The sequence below is a fragment of the Protopterus annectens genome, chromosome 12.part0, assembly GCF_019279795.1.
Source record: "Protopterus annectens isolate FY-2018-M chromosome 12.part0, PAN1.0, whole genome shotgun sequence".
NCBI classification, from domain to species: Eukaryota; Metazoa; Chordata; order Ceratodontiformes; family Protopteridae; genus Protopterus; species Protopterus annectens.
The window spans coordinates 1,516,201,221-1,516,223,589 of NC_056746.1; the positions used below are offsets into that span (position 1 = coordinate 1,516,201,221).

Below are 22,369 nucleotides of genomic sequence, written 5' to 3' on the forward strand. Positions count from 1 at the left end.
TCTCTACTACCATAAATTTAAAAGTGTGGGTAGAATTTTTACTAATATGTCTAAATAGTGCATTACTCAACTTACAATTTTTAATGTCAGCACTATGCTCATTCATGCGATCGCGCAACCTTCTCATAGTTTTTCCTATGTAAAAACTTGTACATTGGTTGCATGATGCCAAATAAACAATGTTTTTTGTGTCACAATTAAATTTTCCTTTTACATAAGTGACATTCCTCACAGTAAAATGATCGCTAGTCATAATGCTTGAACATTGTAAACATGCTCCACATTTTCTAGTTCCATTGATTTGCATACTAATAGAGCTATTACAGTGCCTAAATTCCAACTGCTGTTTTAAAGACACCCCCTTTCTGTATACGAATGTTGGTTTACTACCCATAATATCTGTTAACTTACTGTAAAAACATCCGTATCACTAGCAAAAATATACCATTTTTTTCAATTGTATTTTTGATAGCCCTACTATCCAAGCCATAGGTGGAAATGAAACTCTTCATGTTGTTATTGTTATTAACCCTCCGTTCACTATTTGTGGTCACCACTGTGGAACCACCATTTCCCAACAGTGGTAAAAATACACCGTTTTGTCTTTGTCTAACCACCTCACCCTTAATCTCTTCTAAAAACACCATTGGGTATCCTCTCTTCAAAAACATGGACAATTTTTTGATGGAATGTGACAGAGTTATGTCCATGTTCGATACCATGCATGCCACCCTCACCAGCTGGCCCTTAACAACAGTCTTTTGATGCATATGATGCCAGCTGGTGTAGCACAAGTAGGTGTTAGAAAAAGTAGGTTTCCTATAAATATTGGACACAAACCTCCCCTCAGTTTTGTCCTTAGATAATGCTATGTCTTAGTGTATATATTCACTACTAAAATGTGATGAAAATGACAAAAAATCCACTGTGTTGTCTAACTAGGTGAGAAATTGCTCCAATCTTTCCATTGTATCATTCCATAGGAGGAAGATATCGTCCAAAAACCTAATATACATACCCCAACTTGAAACAAAGGGGCTATTCAGGATGTATCTATCTTCCCACTCGGCCATAACATAATTGGCAAACATGGGGGCACAGGCTGCCCCCATTACTTGCCTATACAACTGGCCTTCAAAATGTTTGTAATTATGTTTGAGGACCAGTTCCATCAGATTGACCATTGCAGCTGTTCGCCAACTTGTCATTTTAAATATTTTGTTCAATTGTTCAAAAAAATCCAAACCATCCCTATGGGGAATCACAGAAAATAAGTTTTTGACATCAATAGTAACAAACATGCCTTCTGGGTTAAAAGCTGTCTCACTTATCTTACTCAAAAAATCCCATGAATCTCTGCATATCTGTTTGATTTGACCAATTCCCTTTTTAGATTTAAGTCCAAACATCTAGCTATTGAACTTGTCTTTGACCTCCCTCCATCAACAATGGGCCTACATGGAGGGTTACTGATGTCTGAATGTATTTTCGGTATTCCAAATATTTGTGCTGTCATTGGTTTATCGTTTAACATATACCTGTATTCATTGATAGAAATATGTCCCTCAGTTACCATATCTAAAAAGTGCCTTATCTATTTTTGCATAGGCAATATTAATATAACAAACAGAAACTTCCTTATAGGTTTCGGTGACCAACAGTTGGTTCATTTTGTTCAGATAATCAATTTTATCCATTACAATTAAGCCTCCCCCCCTTGTCCGTTTTCGTTACCCTGATGTCATAATCATCACAAACATCTCTTAGTAAATCTTTTTCTTCTCTGCTTAAATTCACAAAATCACATTTGTTTTTATTATTACTACTAAGTATGTTGCGTATATCCACCTCACACACCCTTTCAAACTGTTGAATGAGGCCATGCACAAGGGGGTTGAAGGTACTAGGCTTATATAATACATTCTCACATTTACCATGGTCACCCATAATTAGGCTTAAATTCAATTTACAATACAACTTCAAATCTATTAAACTTTCAACCATACTTGCTCTTTTTGCAGGTACAAAAGTTAATCCTTTTGAAAGTAAGTTGGCATGTTTAACTGTCAAACATTTCTGAGAATAGTTAAAGTTAAAATCACCCTCGTTGTTGGTCACAGTAGTAAAAAAAGACAACTATCAAAGTCACTGGAGGCTTCCACAAGTTAATTTACCTCTGATACCATTGTTTGTAGTTCTTTGGTTTCGCTCCCTCTCTCCTGTACTGGTCTTCGTGAACATTCATATATCATTCTTTCTCCTTGTTCATTATTCTCTCTGACCTGCGAACCCCTTCGTTCTCTAAAGGGACCTCACAGCCATTAGAGTTGTTACACTGAGTCATACTGCTGTTTCCTGCAGATTGGGGCAGGACTTGTCTGCCCATGCTATCAAAGTTCCTGCTGGTGTTCCCATGGAAACCAGGCGGCCAAGGGTATGCTTTGTTGTTGGCATAATGATCCAGATCTCTATTAAGTTTTTTGATTTTATTGTGAAACATGTTGTCACACTGTTTGTCAATTTTAGGAAATAAATTGTTGTAATTGGTCTCAATCACAAAACACAAGGTCACCTCATATTTCCCTGTCCAAATCATCTATTGATTTGGATAGTGAATCAAGTTCAAGACCATTATACTTGACCATTATTCTGAGAATGTCACAACCAGTTCTATCAAATAATTCATAAAGTTCAGCTAACATATCTGTTTTTTTCTCTGCCCCCGTTGGGAAACCGCCATATTCTGAGACGCTTCGGAATGCATTTCAAACGAATGATTTCTGTCAAATATGCATTCTCAACTTGCAGTCTTTTAAACTAAAACAATTGTTTATGAAAGGACCGCAACATGTCAGTCAAACATTGTAGTAGTTGTTGTCGGTATTCACCTCTACATCACTGTTGAAAACATATTTGCTCACCTTCCATTCATAAAAATATAAATATTCCAACAAGGAGAGGTAGAGCCAAGAGAAGTCAGGGGGCTGGAGGGAGGGTAATCAGGACTGCAACAGTGAATACACTTGAACATCTACATTTATGGTAAGTGTACACAACTGTAATATGTTCTTCGTGTTTCACTGTTGCAGTCATCACATTTGGGTAGATTCCCAAAGCTAAGGAAGGGAGGAGGAAATTAAAGAGCATTAGGGCCAGCTATTAATCCTTGCAAGACTGCAGTGGCAAATCCAGCTCTGGATTTAGAAGAGATAGGCAAGTGGTAATGCTTGGTGAAGGTATGTACAGAGCTCCAGGTAGCAGCTTCTAGGATGTCCCTGGTAGGGATTCCTCTGAGAAATGCCGCAGAGGTAGATGCAGCCCTGGTGGAATGTGATCTTATCTCCTGTGGGGTAGGTTTTCCATGGTGCTTGTAGTAGAAATTAATGTAATGAGCTATCCATTTGGAAATGGTTTGCTTTGAAATGGCCTTCCCCTCTGCCCCTGCAGCAAAGCTAACTAGCAGCTGTTCAAATTTTCTGATAGGCTTAGTTCTGTCCAAATAGAATCTAAGTTGTCTGTGCACATCCAGAGAGTGCAGTATCCGTTCCCCTTTGTTTTGTGGATTAGGGAAAAAAGTAGGCAAATGAATGGACTGATTTAGGGCCACAGTATATACCACCTTGGGCATAAAGGAAGGATTAGTCCTGAGGGAAACCCTTTCTGCATGGAAGATAATGAAGGGTTCCACTGCCATGAGGGCCTGTAATTCAGACACTCTTCTTGCTGAAGTGATGGCTAGGAGGAGGGCTGTTTTCCAAGAAAGGAATTTCAACTCTGCTGCAGCAGCTGGCTCAAAGGGTGACAGAGTGAGCTTTTCCAATACAAAATTAAGGTCCCAGGCTGGAGTGGGAGCTCTCCTGGGGGGGGGGGTCTTAAATATTTGGCCCCTCTAAGGAATTGCTTTACCAAGGGTTGAGAGAAGAGGGGTGGCTCAGTATTATAATGTGAAGAAATGGCAGAGGCATGAATTTTAATTGACAAGAAGGATAGGCCCTTGTGGAACATTTCTGTTAAGTACTGTAGAATAAGAGGTAAGCTGGGCACCACTGTGCCCATCCCCTGAGCCTGGCTCCAGGAAAAGTATCTTTACCATTTTTCAGCATAGTATTTTCTAGTACTAGGCCCTCCTAGCCTCCAGAATGACATCCAGTACCTGCTTACTGAGGGATGCTAGAGGAGAGCTCAAGGAAGTAGCCAGGCTGCAAGGTTCAGGGTTTGAAGCGGAGGGTGTAGAATCTGGCGTGCCTGCTGGGACAGCAGGGAAGGGGTCTGAGGCAAGTGCCATGGTTGTAGCAGTATCATAATGTGCAAGAGGGGGTACCAGTGCTGGCATGGCCAGTCTGGTGCAATCAGTATTGTCCTTTGCTTGTCCTGTTTGATCTTTAGGAGAACCTTCCAGAGGAGAGGCAGAGGGGGAAAGGCATAAACTGAGAGGCTTTCCCAGATAAAGGACAGGGCATCCACTTTCCAGGCTTGAATGTAGGGAGTTCTTGTGCAGAATTTGTTCAATTGGTAGTTCTGAGGGAAGGCAAACAGGTCTACCTCTGGAGTCACCCATTTGTTCCTTAAGAGGTTGAATATTTTGGGTTCTAGTTTCCATTCGTGTGGATCCATGAGATTTCAGCTGAAGTCGTCTGCCAGTGAATTTAGTTTGCCTGGCAGGAATTGTGCTTGTAGGTGTACTTGGTAGCTCAAGGCTGTGTCCCACAGAGCCATGGCTAATCTGCAGAGAGGGTACGAGTGGGTTCCCCCCTGCTCGTTTATGTACCACATAACTGCAGTGTCTGTCTTTACCAATAGTTGTCCTGGAAGAATATGGTCTGTGAAGGCTGTCAGAGCATTCTGTACAGCAAACATTTCTTTTTGATTGATATGCAGGTGCATCTGTCTCTGGTTCCATTTGCCCTAAATGCACTGCCCTGCCATGTGAGCCCCCCATGCATAGTCTGATGTGTCTGTTAGGGTTTGGGTGGCAGGGGGTAGAGTGAAGGAGTCCCTTGTTGTGGTAGTAGGCCTCTGCCCACCAGAGGAACTCTGTATTTATAAAAGGAATGATAGAAATCATTGTTTCCAGGTCCTGAGAATGTTGACACCATAGGCTTTTTAGATACCACTGGAGTTTCCTCATATGCAGTCTTGCATATGGAATTAGTAGAATGCAAGAGGCCATGAACCCCAGGGTTTGCAGTATTTTCCTTGCAGATAGCTGGGGTTTTGTGGCCAATAGTTTGAAGTAGGTTGTCAAATAACCTTGTTTCTCTGGAGTGAGGAATGCCATCTGGGAAGCTGTGTTCAAGATTGCTTCTAGGAATACAATCTGTGGGCAGGGTACTAGGTGAGATTTATTCCAGTCAGGAATCAACATCATTTTCTGTCTAAGTAGCCCCATAATATGCTGCTGATACTTTAACACAAGAAACTGGCAATTTAAGGCCATAATGGCCAAAGTAGCATAAGTGTATACCTTCTTACCCCATCTGTCCAAGGCTCTAGAATCTCTATCAGAAGGGGTAGGACTTTTGGCAGCAGTCGCCTTAATGCCTTTTGGTCCTTGGGAAATGGTCTCAGGATCCGCAGTAGGATTCTTGAAGAGGAACTTGTGAGAGTCAGGTACTCTGTAGTACCGGTCAGGTTTTCTGGGAGCTGGAAGTAAAGTATATAGGGCAAGGCTAGATTCCAAGAAAGCATCATCTACAATGTCCAGAACAAGAGGGATAGCTAAAGGCCTGTACTGAGTTAGGAGTAAGAATTCCCCAAGTCTCTTTTTGGACTCAGAGTAATCCTGGCTTCCCAGCGGAAATGCTCCCTAAGAGTATGCAAGGTTTCACCAAAAGAAAAATCTTCTGGAGCGGAAGCAGAGGGAATGAAATCCTCTGCAACAGAATCCTCATAAGTTGATGAGGACAAATCCTGGTAACAGAAGGAGCAGAAGAATCAGATTCCTACTCAGAAGAATCAGACAGAAAATCAGTTCTAGGTCTCTTGGGGGGGGGGGAGGCTGGCTCCCCCTAATTAAGGTAATAAGGTCTTCAGTCATTCTAAGCATTTGTTTCTTAGGCATATGGGCCTTAGCCTGCGGTTTGGTCATAGGTTTTCTAGGTGTAGTACGAGTTTTTGGCCTGGATGAAAATGGTGTTGGTTTAATATGAAGGTCTGTAGGCCTGAATACACCCTCAAAAGCCGGTGCCTGCACAGCATCTCTGGACCCATCCAAGGTAGAGACATCCACAGGTTCCATAGTCGAAGAAGCATCTGGCTGCATACTGGACTCCAAATGGGTCTCAGTAGATGCCTGCGAATCTGAAGTAGTGGGTATCAGAGGGGATGCGAAAGCGCCTCACTGAGCACTGGCAGTCTGGTGACTAGCTTAATGGAAGCGTCGTCTGCAGTTTTGGACCTATGCAGTCTGTCTTTATCCTTACAGTTTTTTTGAAAAATCAGTAGTCAGATGGCTTAACGAAGCCATTTTGGAGTACACAGATCGAGTATGAAAGTAATTAGCTTCAAAAATAGCCCAACGACGAACAGTTCGGGTGTTGAACAAGGCACAAAACCGATGAGGGACGTTGTGGTCTGGGCGTAAACCGGGGATGCAGTAAGAATGAAAATCTTTATGAGGTATTTGCTTTCCACAGATAAGACAATTGTTAACTTTTACTGACATCAATTAGAGCAAGAAAAAGGATCCCCAACAGGGTACTTAGCTTTTTTGAAGACTTCGGGTCTGAAACTCGAAAATGAAAATTTCAGTAGTCGGCCGATCAGCACTTGCAAACTGCTTCTGCTTCAGGCACCGCGCGGTAAGAAAGACTGATGTAATGGTGTTGGCTGCATGTTTTATACCCCCAACAACCTGACGTCAAGGAAGAAGCGACAGCATCTGATGCAGAAATCCAAAGACTCTGGTATTCAGGTCGGCTGAGGGGTACCTGCAGGCAGATAACCCAAATGTTATGACTGCAACAGTGAAAGAAGAAGAACATCCCCTAAGTGAAAGATCTGCTCCGGTACAGTTTTAGTTAAATTTAGAACAGAAGCTGCTGTTAAGAAAAGGATACATTAGTATGGATATAAAATACTGCATGAAAACTATAAGAATCATTAAGAACAGGTTAGAAAAGACTGGAAACAGAGACTGAAAAAATTTACAAGGGAACAATGGGAAGTCATAGGTATGGCTGCAACAACAGTTCAGCAGGTTTAGGCATTTGTTTGGAAGTATTTGCATAGGCATTTTCAAACCCCAAGGAGACTTCAAAGAATTTTTCCTTAGATAGACAGCAAATGTTGGAGGTGTAATGGAAAACTAAGAGGTAACTGTGAATATATTTCTGGGAGTGAGTTGGCAGATTTAAAAAAAATCCCAAGAAAATATTCTGTCAAAAAAATTGTGGGAGAAAATGGCTGTAACCAAGAATTTTTTTTTCACTGAGACACAATCTAAATTTCCTAGACAAAGTAAGGCCTTACATTTAATTTTAATGGCTGTCAAAAAAGGAATTACTAGAAAATGGAAATCAAAACCCAGACCAACTGTATTTGAAGCTTTGATAATTATAAAAGAGATTAATTAGAAGTGGGATCTTTAGAAAAGAGATGGAACAAATTATATAGAAATAAATGGAATATGTGGGAACAATACATGCAGAGTAATGTTCAGGAGGAGGAGTGAGTTTTAAAGGTAGGTAGGAGTTTAATAATTTATATAATATGTTGGCTTGAATAACAGGTGTTATAAAAGACAAACACAAATGCAATGTACAATGTGCGTACATGAAAAATACTAATATGGTTTGTTTTCTTTTCAATTGATGTATATGTGCCTATGTCTCAAGTGATAATTTAATAAAGGTGTTTAAAAAAAAAAAGAAATACAATTACATATCTAAGACAAAGAACTTCCTTTGTTCAGGGATACTGCACATTTTCGCATAAATGGTAATTCAAGTGCAGCTTCCAAAACATCCTGCACAGAAGTACTTTGGAAAGAAGCTAATGTGATTGCTGTCCTACAATAGGTTTTACTGTACTTACCACAGAAAAAATAAAACATTCCATACATTTGGGAGTCTATTTACAAGTACATTTTATTCCCTTTTTCAAAAGACACAAACACTTGAGTCATCATTAAGTCTTTACTCAACCTTGTATAGTAACTCAGTGGTCTGTGAACATCCAAGAGATGTAGGCGGTGCTGTCATTTTGAAACGGAATGAACTTAATCATTTCAGAAAATACTAAAGCCATAAAAGATTACTTTGTTTTGAATGACACCACACCAATTGAGATTTACAAATGAGAACTTGTAACTTGGAAACTTTTGCATGAAGTAAAAGTGACAAAAAAGTGCCATCTCCAATGGGATATGTTTCAGCTCTGCTGAATTTTCTTATTCAAACTGAGCTAAAATTAAGCCAAGGAGGAGAGGTGTCTTCTTGGAAGTCTTAAGTCTAAGAAACTTGTTATAGACCATTGTGAAAACCCAGCCATTCTGTCATGGTCTGTGAAACAAATGCCAAACAGATACTTCCCACTTTCTCCATGTTGTTTTATTTTAACTTCTTTTAAAATACTTAAAACTAGTAAATAAAAGATCCGCTATTCATTACAACTCTAGTGCTCACTTTGAGATTCAGTTTTCAAGCAAGGCTGTAGAACTTTAAATTCTATCCTCTATGCTGGAAGGTCATAGTTTTCAGGACAGGATTCAGAATGTTGTCCTCTTGTTGGATTAGCAAAGACTTCTATTAAGAAAATAAATACCTGCCATGATGGATGAGGAATGAAGCTTATTAGCACTGTGCTCTACTACAAGGCAGAAAGAAATGCTGGTGCAAGATCTTGCCTAATTATAAAATATCAACAAGGACACATCATCTGTACAAGGACTGTGAAAGCAGAAACTTTGCTGACATTAGCAGCTGTGGCATTTGAACTGTAATGGGGAAGAGGTTAAAAAAAAAACACAATTTGGGAATGAGTGCTCATATGTTTCATGCATTTGACATTGTGGTGTAAACTGAGGCAGGTGTGTGCATATGCTTGAGCATGGCATGATCTTGAAATTTTTCAAATTCCGACTGGAAGAAAGGAGGAATTCAACTATGAACCTAAAAATGAAAGTCCCTGATGTTAGATCTGATGCTGGTGATCAAGTTATGTACTAAAATACTGGACAGCAAACCAATATAAAATTGAATTCGTGTCTGCATAAAGAAAAGCTACAAAGATATGCACCAGCCAACACCCCAAAGACAGAAAATACGGAGCCAGCCCAATGACAGAGGTTACTGGCACTGCTGGCCAGGGAAAAGTGAGATAAAGTGTCCAGGAGCCAAGTCTCCTCTTCCAGGAGGATGTACAATGACTGTGCAACCTCTGGTAGAAATCAGGAGTCTCACAAATCATCATATCAAGACTGGTGGTGGTAACAAGTCAGTGCACTAGTCACTCCTCCTGCTAGGGATTTGAACCCTGCCACTATACTCATAAATGCTTCCACAGTTTCACAAATGAAATTCTCCATTAGGCCCCTTGCTTCCTTAAACTAATTCAAGGCATACTGTAAGATCATCTCCCTAAGGAATCAGGGGACCCTTCAGGCGAAAGGATATGTCTGGGGTTCTCAGTAAGAAGCAAATAAGGGATCTAAATCTGAGCATGAGTGTAAGTCACAAAGCACAGTAACAGGTAGTGCATGGACAGGGCGATTAAAAAAAATCTTTTGTTTCTGACATTCTAAAAGGATACAAACTTAAAGGCAGAGAGGCAAATAATGCACGGCAGTATGATGCAAGATTTAAATTTCTTAACTTACCATGCATTCCCCACCAAGGAAGTCAGGAATGATTTCTTTATCGATGTAGTCTACTAGCCCTCCAGGCCCCTGATAATCATTCCCTGCGTAGATTAGAAACTTCTTCCTAGTATTCTCATCAATGAATGGACTGACCTATGCATGAAATTAAAATGTTCTGTTTTAATGCTAAAATGAATTACTTTACCAAAACACAATAATCCTGTCTATGAAACAGTTTTTATTTTTTTTTACTTAAGTGGGCTAATTCAAATGCATACATTTAGTCATGACCTGCAAAGGTGTAAACAAAAAAAATAAATAAATAAAAGCCCAGTTCTTTGCAGGCATTTAACAATGCAATTGATTTTACATTACAGCTACACAAAAAATTCACAGCTGCACAAGGGCTTACCTTAACAGTAGAGGTCTAAATAGATCACTGTTGCAGTATTGCTTGCATATAGGGGAGATCCTACAAGGGATACTTTATGCCCAGCCACTATACCAAAACGATGGCACATTGCTCTTGTTCCACATGTCCATCGCATGACCCAGACATGAGAAAAAATGCTAATATAAAACAGATGTATGAGCTCAACATTTCTCAGAACTTTCTTGCCCAGTACAGTGGTCAACATCAACTCCCTTTACACAGGACCAGGGTGCGTCTCATCAACTGTTGCCACCACTATCAATTCAATGCCACTCTCCTACTTTCGACAGTCATGCTTAACAGGTCTTACTTCACATAATCCATTCACCTCTTTGCTAGACACCCTTGCTTCCATTTGCCTTCTTCCGGTCTGTCACTAATCATCTTCACCCGAGACTGTCTTCTGCCTTCCTGCTCATGTGTACAAACCACTATAACCTATTCTTTTTGACCTTCTCAGCAATTGGAACTACATGGGCTTCTGTTCTGATGTTTTCATTTCATGGTCTGTCCCCACAGTATGCATTCTACCACTTCTCAGGCAGTTCATCACTACCAACTCTTCCTTCCTCAACTGCTCTGCATTCACTGCTTATGTTTCTGTACCATACAGCAGTGCTGGCTGCACTATTGCTGTGTACATCTTAATTTTCAGCTTATTTGGCATTCATCTGTCACAGATAACCCAGATACTGTGGCAGATGTCTACAGCCCTTCTAATTCTAGTAATGAGACAAAAAATGAAAAAGGAACCAGCATCATGTCAACAGAAAGTGGGGAGAAAATAGCAGGTTCACCTTGGCCAAAGAACAACAGAAAAATATCTATAGAAAGGGGAAAGGAGGGAGGGTATATATAGTGCAATATCTACTGTTACAGCAAGTTCTTTCACAACTGTATTACGCCCCTTGACTGACTACTGTTATGGTATTGCTTAAATATTGGAAGATTCCCATTGTTTTTAGACTGAGAGGATGAGCGAGACATAGAACTGTCCATTAAACCTTGTATGCAAAATCATTTCAGGCCCTGAAAGAACATCTGTTTTGTAATGGTTGGTGAAAGTGTGTATGGAGGACCAAGTGACTGCTTTTAAATTAGGCTTTGAATGCAAACTACTGAAAAGGGCATGAGAAGAGGCAAAGTACAGTTGTGTACACTTACCATAAATGTAGATGTTAGAGTGTATTCACTGCTGCAGTCATTACATTTGGGTAATCTACTGGCAGGTTGCCCTCAGTCGGCCTGATTAACAAAGTCTTGGGTCCTACATTGGTTGCTGTTCCTTATTCCATGACGTCAGGTCGTCAAGGGTATAAAACATGCAGCTGACACCATTACATCAGTTTTTCTTACCCCAGATGTCAGGTGCCCTCCAAATGGGAAGCAAAAAAAAAAAAAATATATATATATATAAGTATATAATTTAAAACAAAAAATATACCTCCAAACAAAAGCAAATACACCAAAAAGGCTATTAAGCATAGTAAAAGAAAGAAGAGGTATAGTAAGAGAAAAAACAGGGGGCTGGAGGGTGGGTAACCAGGACTGCAACAGTGAATACACTTGAACATCTACATTTATGGTAAGTGTACACAACTGTACTATGTTCTTCGTGTTTCACTGTTGCAGTCATTACATTTGGGTAGATTCCTAAAGCTATGGTTGGGAGGATGGATTTATACAGCATTAGGAGAAGCTATAAAGCCCTGCAGGATGGCAGTGGCAAGGCCAGCTCTGGATTTAGGGAAGAGAGGTAAATGGTAATGTTTGGTGAACGTATGAACTGAGCTCCAGGTAGCAGCTTCTAGAATGTCTCTGGTAGGAACCCCTCTGAGAAAGGCCGTAGAAGTAGATGCAGCCCTGGTGGAATGAGATCTGATCCCCCTTGGGGATAGGTTTACCATGGTGCATATAGCAGAAATTAATACAATGGCTTATCCATTTGGAAATAGTCTGCTTTGAAATAGCCTTTCCCTCTGCCCATGCAGCAAATGCCACCAATAGTAGTTCAGATTTTCTTAGAAGTTTTGTCCTGTTTAAGTAGAATCTAAGTTGTCTGTGTACAGTACATCCAATGAATGCAGAATCTGCTCTCCCTTGCTCTGTGGATTGGGAAAGAAAGTTGGCAGATGAATGGTCTGATTAAGAGCCACACTGGATACCACCTTAGGCATGAAAGATGGATTGGTCCTGAGACATACCCTGTCCGCATGAAAAATAATGAAAGGCTCCACTGCCATAAGAGCCTGTAATTCAGAAATCCTTCTAGCTGAAGTGACTGCTAAAAGAAAAGCTGTTTTCCAGGACAGAAATGTTAGGTCTGCAGTAGCAGCTGGCTCAAAAGGAGGGAGAGTGAGTTTTTTCAAAATGAAATTGAGGTCCCATGCAGAGGTTGGCGCTCTCCTGGGAGGTCTTAAGTTTTTGGCCCCTCTGAGATACTGCTTTAACAGAGGATGAGAGAAGAGGGCAGGTTCTGTGTTGTAATGAGCTAAAATGGCAGAGGCATGGATTTTTAAGGAAGAAAAAAATAGGCCATTGTGAAGCATCTCAGTTAAGTACTGCGGAATCTGAGGAATATTGGGCATTGTTATGCTTATTACTTGTGATTGGTTCCAGGCACAGAATCTTTTCCATTTGTCAGCGTAAGATGTTCTAGTACTAAGCCTTCTAGCCTCCAAAATGACATCCATCACAGGTTTGCTGAGGGATGCCAAGGGTGAAATTAGATGATTAGCCACGCTGCAAGATTCAAAGTTTGGAGCTGAGTGTGCAGAATTTGGTAGTTCTGCTGACACAGTAGGTAAAGTGTCTGAGGCAGGTGCCACGGAAGAACATGTGACACATTGCACAGGAGTGGGTATCAGTGTTGGCAAGGCCAGTCTGGAGCAATCAGAATCATTTTTGGTTTGTCCTGACTTTTAGTAGAATTTTGGAGAGCAGAGGCAGAGGGGGAAAAGCATAGACTGATGCAGCATCCACTTTCCAAGCTTTTTTGTGATGAATTCTTGTGCAGAATTTGTCCAACTGATGGATCTTTTTGCCTCACCCCAGAACTATGTCTGGACTCCCCCCATTTGCGTGTCAACATGTTGAAAATTTGTGGTTCCAGTTTCCATTCGTGTGGGTCCATAAGATTTCTGCTTAGTTCGTCTGCCAGAGAATTTAGCTTTCCTGGCAGGAATTGAGCTTGTAGTTGCATTTGGTAGGTCAAGGCAGTGTTCTACAATGCCAAGGCTAGTCTGCAAAGGGGGTAGGAATGTGAACCCCCCTGCTTGTTTATGTACCACATAACTGTGGTGTTGTCTGTCCTTATTTAATTGTCCTGGATGAAGGTAGTCCTTGAAGGCTGTCAGTGCATTCTGTACAGCTAGCATCTCTTTCTGACTGATATGAAGGTGCATTTGATTTGGGCTCCATTTACCCTGAATTCACTTTCCTGCCAGATGAGCCCGCCAAGCATAGTCTGATGAGTCTGTAATTAGGGTTTGTTCCTCAGGGGGTGGAGTGAATGGCAGTCCTTTGTTTTGGAGGCAGGCTTCTGCCCACCATAGGAACTGTAGTTGCAGGCAAGGTGAGATAGGAATCATTGTTTCCAGGCTGTGACAATGTTGATGCCATAAACTTTTTAAGTACCACTGAAGTTTCCTCATATGCAGTCTTGCATATGGAATTAGAAGAATGCAGGAGGCCATGAACCCCAAGACTTGCAGAATTTGTCTTGCAGATAGCAGGGTTTTTGTGGCCACCTGTTTGAAGTAAGTCAGAAATTTAATTTGCTTTTCTGGCATAAGGTAAGTCATCTGGGCAGTTGTATTCAAGCTTGCACCCAGGAATGTAATTTTTTGAGAGGGTACCAGTTGTGATTTCTTTTCGTTTATGGTGTACCCTAGACAAGTTAGAACCCTTGTTACAAACGCCAGATGCTTTAGAAGAATGCCCTTCTTTTCTGCCTGAATTAGACAATCGTCCAGGTATGGATATATTTGAATATTTCTTTGCCTGCAAAATGCAATTACTGGAGCCAGGCACTTTGTGAAGACCCTGGGAGCAGTAGATAAGCCAAAGGGCAGTGCAGAGAACTGGTAATGCAAGTAGCCTGCTTTGAGGCGGAGGTAACTTCTGTGAGATTCCCTGATTGGGATATGCAGGTAAGCCTCTTTTAAGTCTAGAGTTACCAACTAGGCATCTTTGCCTAGCATAGGTAGTAACTGTTGAAGAGTCAGCATCTTGAATTTTGGAATGTCCAGAAATGTGTTTAGAGTGGATAAGTCCAGAATTGGACGCCATGATTTGTCTTTTCTTGGTACCAGGAAAAGTCTTGAATAGAAACCTTGTCCCTTTTCCTCTTCTGGTACTGGTTGAATAGCCCCCATGTTCATGAGGGACAGAACTTGTTTCTGGGCCTCTGCACACTGATTTGGGGGCAGGTCTGGCCATCCGTTTGGGATTGGCAACATGTGGAAATGAAATCTGTACCCCTGGGATACTACATTTAAAACCCATTTGTCCTGGGTAATAAGTTGCCAGTTTCGTGCATGAAGTGCCAGTTTTCCCCCCAAAGGGGCGGCTAAAAGGTAAGTGCTTGGTGATTGTAGAGGGAAGTCATTGAGACTGTTTACCATAGGGAGGTGCTTTGTTGTTTCCAGATTTGGAGATGGAGGCACCCCATTGTTTTGTTCTAAAAGTTCCTTGTGACTAAAACCTGGAGCCTTTGGAATGTCTGGATTTGACTTGAGTGGCTCTCGAAGGGACTAGAAAGGACCAGTTCTTAGTAGGCCAGTGCCTACTAAATTGTGGAGGTTGCATAGATTTAGCTTTATCTTCCGTCTTTTTTAACACTTATTCAGCCTTATTACCAAAGAGATGGTCCTGTTGTAAAGGAGCATCCAACAATTTTGATTTAACATGGTCAGGGCAGAGTTTGCTCTTTGAGCCAAGCATGCCTTTTTAGCACAGATCCAGTTACAGCAGCCCGCCTCCAAGGAATCAAAACCACATTGCAAAATATGTTTTCCAACTTGTTCAGCTGAATGTAATAAATCATATAAATCTTTATTTTCCACACAGTCAGAGATTAACATCATTTTCTGTTTATGTAGTCCCATGATATGCTGTTGATATTTAAGCATATGAAATTGACAGTTTAAAGCCCTGATTGCCAAGGTTGCAGAAGTGTAAACCTTCTTACCCCATCTATCCAGCGCCCTGGAAACTCTATCAGAAGGGGTAGGATTTTTAGCAGTAGAGGCCTTAATGCCCTTGGGACCCTGAGAAATGGTTTCAGGATCAGCAATAGGATTTTTGAAAATAAATTTATGGGAGTCAGGAACCCTGTAGTATCTGTCTGGCTTACAAGGAGCCAGAGGCAGACAATCAGGAGCCATACTAGATTCTGAAAAAAACATCAACAATGTCTAGAACAGGAGGTATAGCCAAAGGCCTATGCTGAGGAAGAAGAAGAAAATCCCTAAGTCTCTTTTTAGATTCAGAGAAATCCTGACTTTCCCAGTGGAAATGTTCTCTTAAGGTATGTAAAGTTTCCCCAAAAGAAAAATCCTCAGGGAGAGAAGCAGAAGGAATGGAATCTTCTGCATCAGAGTCCTCATAAGTAGGAACAGACAAATCCTGTTCATTAGAAGAGTCAAAAGAAATAGAATCCTGTTCAGAAGATTCATAATCAATGTCTTGCCTAGGCCTCTTAGAAGGAGGGGGTTGGCTACCCTGAGCAGAGTAATTAAATCTTCAGCCATTTTGATCATTTGTTTTTTAGGCATAGGGGCCTGCACATGTGGCCCAGGCGTCGGTTTTTTAGACACAGATTTAGATTTTGGCTTTAGTTTTGAAGATGGCGTTGGTCTAATATACAAATCTGTAAGCATGAAAACACCCTCAGAAGCCGGTGCCTGCACAGCGGCTCCAGACCCATCTAAGGTAGAGACATCCGCGGGTTCCATACTTGAAGCATCTTCCGGCATACCGGACTCCAAATGGGTCTCAGTAGAGGCCTGCGAATCAGAAGTAGCAGGTATCAGGGGCTATGAAAGCACCTCACTGAGTACCGGCGAACTGGCGACTGGCTTAGGAGAAGCTTTGTTGTCAGTTTTGGACCTCGACGGTCTGTCTTTTTCTTTGTGTTTTTTAGGTATTCTGGTAGTCGGATTGCTAACTGACATTTCTGGATAATTAAATCTTGAGCCAAAATATTTAGAAGCAAAAATACACTGACGTTTAATCGTGTGTTAAATTTAGCACAAAATCGACAGCAAGGTACATTGTGGTCAGGGCCTAGGCAAGGAATATAGTACAAATGAAAATCCTTATGAGGTATTTGCTTCCCACAAGTAATGCAATTATTAACTTTTACTGACATCAGTAAGGAGCAAGAAAAATTTTCCCCAACAGGGTACTTAGCTTTTACTTGAAGACTTTGGTTCTGAATCTCGAAAACGAAAATTTCAGGAGTCAGCCGACCGGCACTTGCAAACTGCTTCTGCTTTGGGCACCGCGCGGCAAGAAAGACTGATGTAATGGTGTTGGCTGCATGTTTTATATCCCTGATGACCTGACATCATGGAAAAAGTGACAGCAACCAATGCAGGACCCAAGGCTTTGTTAATCAGGCTGACTGAGTGCAACCTGCCAGCAGATTACCCAAATGTAATGACTGCAACAGTGAAACACGAAGAACATCTGCTCTAGTAGAATGTACTCTGACCCACCCAGAGAGGATTTTCCAATGAAAGAAACAACAAAACAATACAGCCAATGAAATTCATTTGGATATGGTTTGTTTCGACATATGACAACCTGTCTTACTGCCCTAATAATACATGAAGGGTTGGTCAGAATTCCTGACAGATTCTATTCAGACAAGACAAATATGAACATACAGCAAATATAACACTCTTTCAACGTTGCACAGTTTTGGAATGAATGATTATTAAAGAAAAAATGTATAATGCAAATCCAGTATTTTACAAATTGCTGAAGTATTGGATTCTTTGAATTTTCACTCCGCAACATTATTCTGCATGTATTGTTTCCATAAATTTAATTTCTATATAAAATTTGATCCTTCTCTTTTCTAACGTTTCCACCTCCAATTATGTTTATCTCATTAACATTCAATATTTTGATTTCAGTTGGTTTAGATTTCAGTTTTCTAATAACTGCTTTTTTGGCAGCCAACAGCATTAAGCCTAATAAGATCTTACACACTCTACACAATACAGTTTCTATGGCCCAGCTCAAAAGAATCATTTAATTACAGTAACTTGCCCACCCCCCAACATTTCTGACAAAGTACCCTGTAGGGAATTTTTAAATTCTGCCAACTTGCTTATATTACAAAAATACAAGTTTCCAATTGCGTCTCCCTTGCTCATCAAACATCTAAGCTTTACTAACTACTAGAGGAAAAATTCTCTGAAGTCTGCTTGGGTTATAAACATAATTATGCAAACACTCCTATGCAAATATTCTAAAACTTCCAGACCGGTCACATACCTGACAGCCATAAAAATATCCTCCCACTGTTCCTTTGTATGTTGCCTTTCCATTCTCATTTCCAAATTGTTTCTAAACTCTTCTAATCGACTTTTACACTTATCATGCATTATGTTACATGCACTACTAATCAACTTTTTTTTTTCTTTTAAAGAGCAGCTTCTGTTCAAGACTCAACTAAAAACTCATACAAGGCCGTTGTCTCACTTAGCATTCCCTGTTCCTTTCTCTCTCCTTCTATTCTCTTGGCAAACAATGGTAGAGTTTCCAACTTGCAATCCAAATGTCTGTTTGGCCTCGTTCCACTCTATTATATTTCCGTCTGTAGGTATTTGATTAAAATACTTTGGCTCTTTTGTTAGTTTTCTCCATTAAATTCCAACCCTTCTTGCCTATTTTTATACCCTACTTGCAGCCATCTCTATTGGTAAAATTTTCTTTCTTCATTCCCATGTTGATTTGCTTCTTAAAATACTTTCTATCTCATAAATGTAATATTTTATACAGTTATTACTCTTCTTAAGGGACTGCATCCAAAATCCTATTTTTCTCCTTTAAAGTATCTCTTCAAAACTGGTAATCCTAAACCACCTTATTCTATGGAGAGTAACAACTTATCCCATTTAAGTTTTGTCTTCTTTCCCTCCCAAATAACTTCATTCAGTTCTTTATTAATTACGGTCCACAACTTCTCTTGTTAAAATAGGTCTGATCTGTATATAATACTGAAGGTACTAGAAACATTTTCACTGTTTGTACCTTACTATGCATAGTCATAGTCAAGAGCTCCCATCTTCTCAATTTTTATATTATATTTTTGTTCTCTTCCCACTTAGCGCCTTACATGCTATAACATCCCGTGGGCATTGCTGAACCAATTTGTAAGTGGGATCATTGTTTTACCCTTATTTTATACCCTTAAAATTTTTAAACTGTCTCAAAGTGTTCTAAAACACCAAAATGTCCTTTATTGGATTTATCTATGATAAAATAATATAATTTGCAAATAAGGCTAATCTTTCTTAATTACCTTACCAGTTATATCACTGAATTTGTGAATCCTTTACTTATTTTCCCAATGGCTTTCTTCTCACTGCTGGGTCCATCTCATATAATCACAGACTAAAGTTTAAATTAAAATATGAATATATATTCAATTCATATTAATGAAGTGAATAATGCCAACAAGAGAAATGGTTTACTAAAACTAATTTAACATTTTTCATTTATTCGGTTTAGCTAAAAGAGGTACATCTCACATTAACAAACCATTATGTTCTCTCATCATTAACAGCATTCAAACTTACATACAGCTACTAAATACTGTTATTAACTACTAGGTCAATATATGCTCCTTTCACAGTGTACAGTGATGTTATAACAGACACAGGCCTGCTACATTTGAATGGCAAGCATATAGTTTTATAGAATCATAGGTGAGTACTAGGCTAGCTGCCCTTGCGTGCCATTTTAAGCCTAGCCAGTTCTCCTTTTTGTGCTTGAATTACCATATCTCGTATGGTTAGAGATTGGCCTTACCCATTCATTGGTCAATAACTGTATATTACCCCTAATGAGAATAACTGGGATCACACCACAGATAATTTGAAGGGATATAGGATAATCATTAAGAGCTGCCAGTCCATTAATAATACAGCGGGCAGTTCTGGGATACATTTTCTGTTGCCAATCCATAGAGCCAAGTTGTACTTGAATGTGGACAGGGATGAACTTGGTTTATGTGGATGGGGAGTCTGTTCTAGAGCAGCAGTATCCTCTGTGAGGCACACCGCTCTGTGCAAACAGCTCTACTGTTGCAGAAGAGGTTTAGATCCCTAGACAGAGTATTTCTGATGCTGTTTAACTTGCTGATGTGCAGAAAATCCATCGGTAATGGGTTAGAAGATACCATCTCTTAGATATTTGCATGTGACTTTAATACATTTCCTTATATCAGATGATCTTATTGGAAAATACTAAAGAGGTTATTCAGAAGTTTTGACCTGGTGGATTTATGACATTTTAAATATCCTTCATTACAATGTTTTGCACATTTATCTCCAAAGCATAAAAAGCTTGCTCAGACTATGACTTCATTTTGACTTATTTAATAAATTTAAAGATGATTCTGCCACAAAAGTTATCTGATCACACCCCTTTCCTTGTTAAAGCTAGTGCATACTTGCATTTTTCTAAAGGGGCTTATTATTTAGATAAAAGGATCTTTGGAAAAAATTACGATAGAAGCAGGTTTGCAATTAATGATTTCTGTGTAGCAAACTATTCTTTAGAACCATATCATGTGCATAAATGAGCAGAATTTAAGGTCTATATTGCAGGCATACTATTTCAAATAGCCCACGTAGAGAAACTCGGTAATTAAAAAAAATTAAAGACAACATATTGGAACAGCTGTCTTCACTTGATGAGCTAGTTTTGGTGAAGTATGAAAAATATACTTCATCAAAGGCAAAATATTTACAAATTTGGCCAGTACTTGTAAAGAACTAGGTAGAGAAGAACGAATTAATCAAGGACGATTGGGATGACACAGTAGTGCAGTGGTTAGTGTTGTCGCCTCACAGCAAGAGGTTCTCCAGTTTGAGTCTCAGCTGGGGTATGCGGAGTCTACATGCCCTCCCTGCATTCACGTGGTTTCCTCCCACATTCCAAAACATATACGTTTGGAGTGCTTCTCCACGGGCCTCCAATGAAAATGAACTCTGTCCCTGTCGGATTTTCCTGGTAAACAAATGTTAAATAAATAATAAATAAAATACAGTGGTGCAAAATTATACAGTTCATTTACTAGAATTCTAAAAGTAATTACAAGTCTTAAAACACCTAATGGTTTAACTTTTGAACTTAAGAATTTTAGATATTGTTTTGCAATACAACAGTATTTATTCCAAACAATATAACATTAAATCAGATCAACTAGAAAAGCTTATTTCCACTTAGATCTTTCTGAAATAACCCTTTCTATTCAATTAATAAATATGCAATTGATTCTTTCCATAATAATAAAGCTCCAGGATTGGATGTAGTTACAATAAAACTTTTATAAGACTTTCTAAGAATTAGTACATGAAATTTTATAACTTACTTAAGAAGCTATAACTAATTCGCCCTTAGATACTGCACTTTTTTCTTTAGATAAACATTCTAAAAAACATAAAAGGATAGTTATGATCCACAAATGTATTACCCTTACAGCATTACTGAATAAGGATTATAAACCATTAGCTAATTAGTTAGTAGAATATTATCAAAAATTAGTCTGTAGTTACATAATCAAGTCGTATTTGTTCTTTTTAAGAAAATGCAGACAGCAATCCATAATTTTCAAGTTGTTTTATTTCATTTTAGCATTACAACAAATTTATTTTTCCTTTAATTTCTTAGATGCACAGAAAGCACTTGATTCCATTAGGAGCTCCTATTTTACACATATCCTAAAAAACTAAATTTACCAACTAAACTACTAAACTGGAACAAAAGAACAGAGTCTGTCAGGGTTGTCCTTTATTCCCTACATTATTTTTATTATCCGTTAATCCAATTTTTAATATGACAGAAGCTAATTCTGCAATAACCCCTATTATAATTAACTCTAGTATTAAATTTGCAACCTACTCACACATTTTGCTAGCTGTACCCTCAGTAGATACGTTGCTCTTTCAAACAATTTAATTAGACTACAAATGTATTCTGGTATTAAGACCAATTTTAATAAGTCAAAGTTAACTTACCTAACTCAGATTCCTCCTTTTAGGTTCATAGGTTGGTACTGGCCTATCTGCCCGAAGGCATATATTAGCCCAGCCACGTTGTGTGGTATTCACCGCCCCTTTAGTAGTTCCCTAGACCCTTGTACTAGCAGCTAGTACCCTTGGCCCCTATATAGTAGCGCTGTTGGTGTGATCCCTGGTGTGAACTTTCTGTTACCCATCCACTCATCAAGGTTCCTCTTGAAGAGTGATAGTAAGGGACTCTGTCTTATGTAGATCGGGACGCTGTTCCATAGTACGGGAAGTCTCTGCGAAGGGAATCTATCCCTCCAGCATGTTCTATTCATTGTTGTGTTGAGGTTTATATTCCTATAGCATGTAGTTCGAGTAGATTTGGTTTTGCTAAGATGGAGCATGTTCAACAATTCTGGGTTGGACATGTCTCTGTACGTTAGACAGAGATCGCCTCTGAGAAAGCGGTATGCAACAGAGAACAGTCTTAGCTTTTTTAATCGTGCTGCATAGGGCAACTGTTTGAGGTCAGTAATCCTCTTGGTTAGGTACTTTTGGGGTCTCTCGAGATGCTGGAGATGTCTAGCCAGGTACATTCCAATTGGTGCATTGTACTCAATAATGGGTCTGATGTGGGAAAAGTAGAGGGGCACCATTACATCCTTAGATCTTGGTGCAAACCCTTTCGTGATCAGATGGGTCACATAGAAGGATTTTCTAACCACTTTGGCAACATGGTTATCAAAGGAAAGCTGACTATCTACTTGGGTCCCTAGATCCCTTATTTCTTCTTCAGATTTCAAGGGATTACCTCCTATGTTGTAGTTTGTGGTTACTCTGTTTTTTCCAAAGGGGATTACTACACATTTTTTTGCATTTAGCTTT

At 39.6% G+C, this 22,369-nt stretch overlaps 1 protein-coding gene across 1 annotated transcript in view; it reads right to left on the bottom strand.

The window, feature by feature from the left end:
• Positions 1–22,369, bottom strand: part of SEC14L1 (SEC14 like lipid binding 1) — a 1,962,612-nt gene that overhangs the window by 527,585 nt on the left and 1,412,658 nt on the right. The window contains exon 12 of the mRNA XM_044089037.1: positions 9,818–9,952. Within this exon, the coding sequence (XP_043944972.1) occupies positions 9,818–9,952 (135 nt within the window). The remainder of the gene's footprint in view (positions 1–9,817; positions 9,953–22,369) is intronic.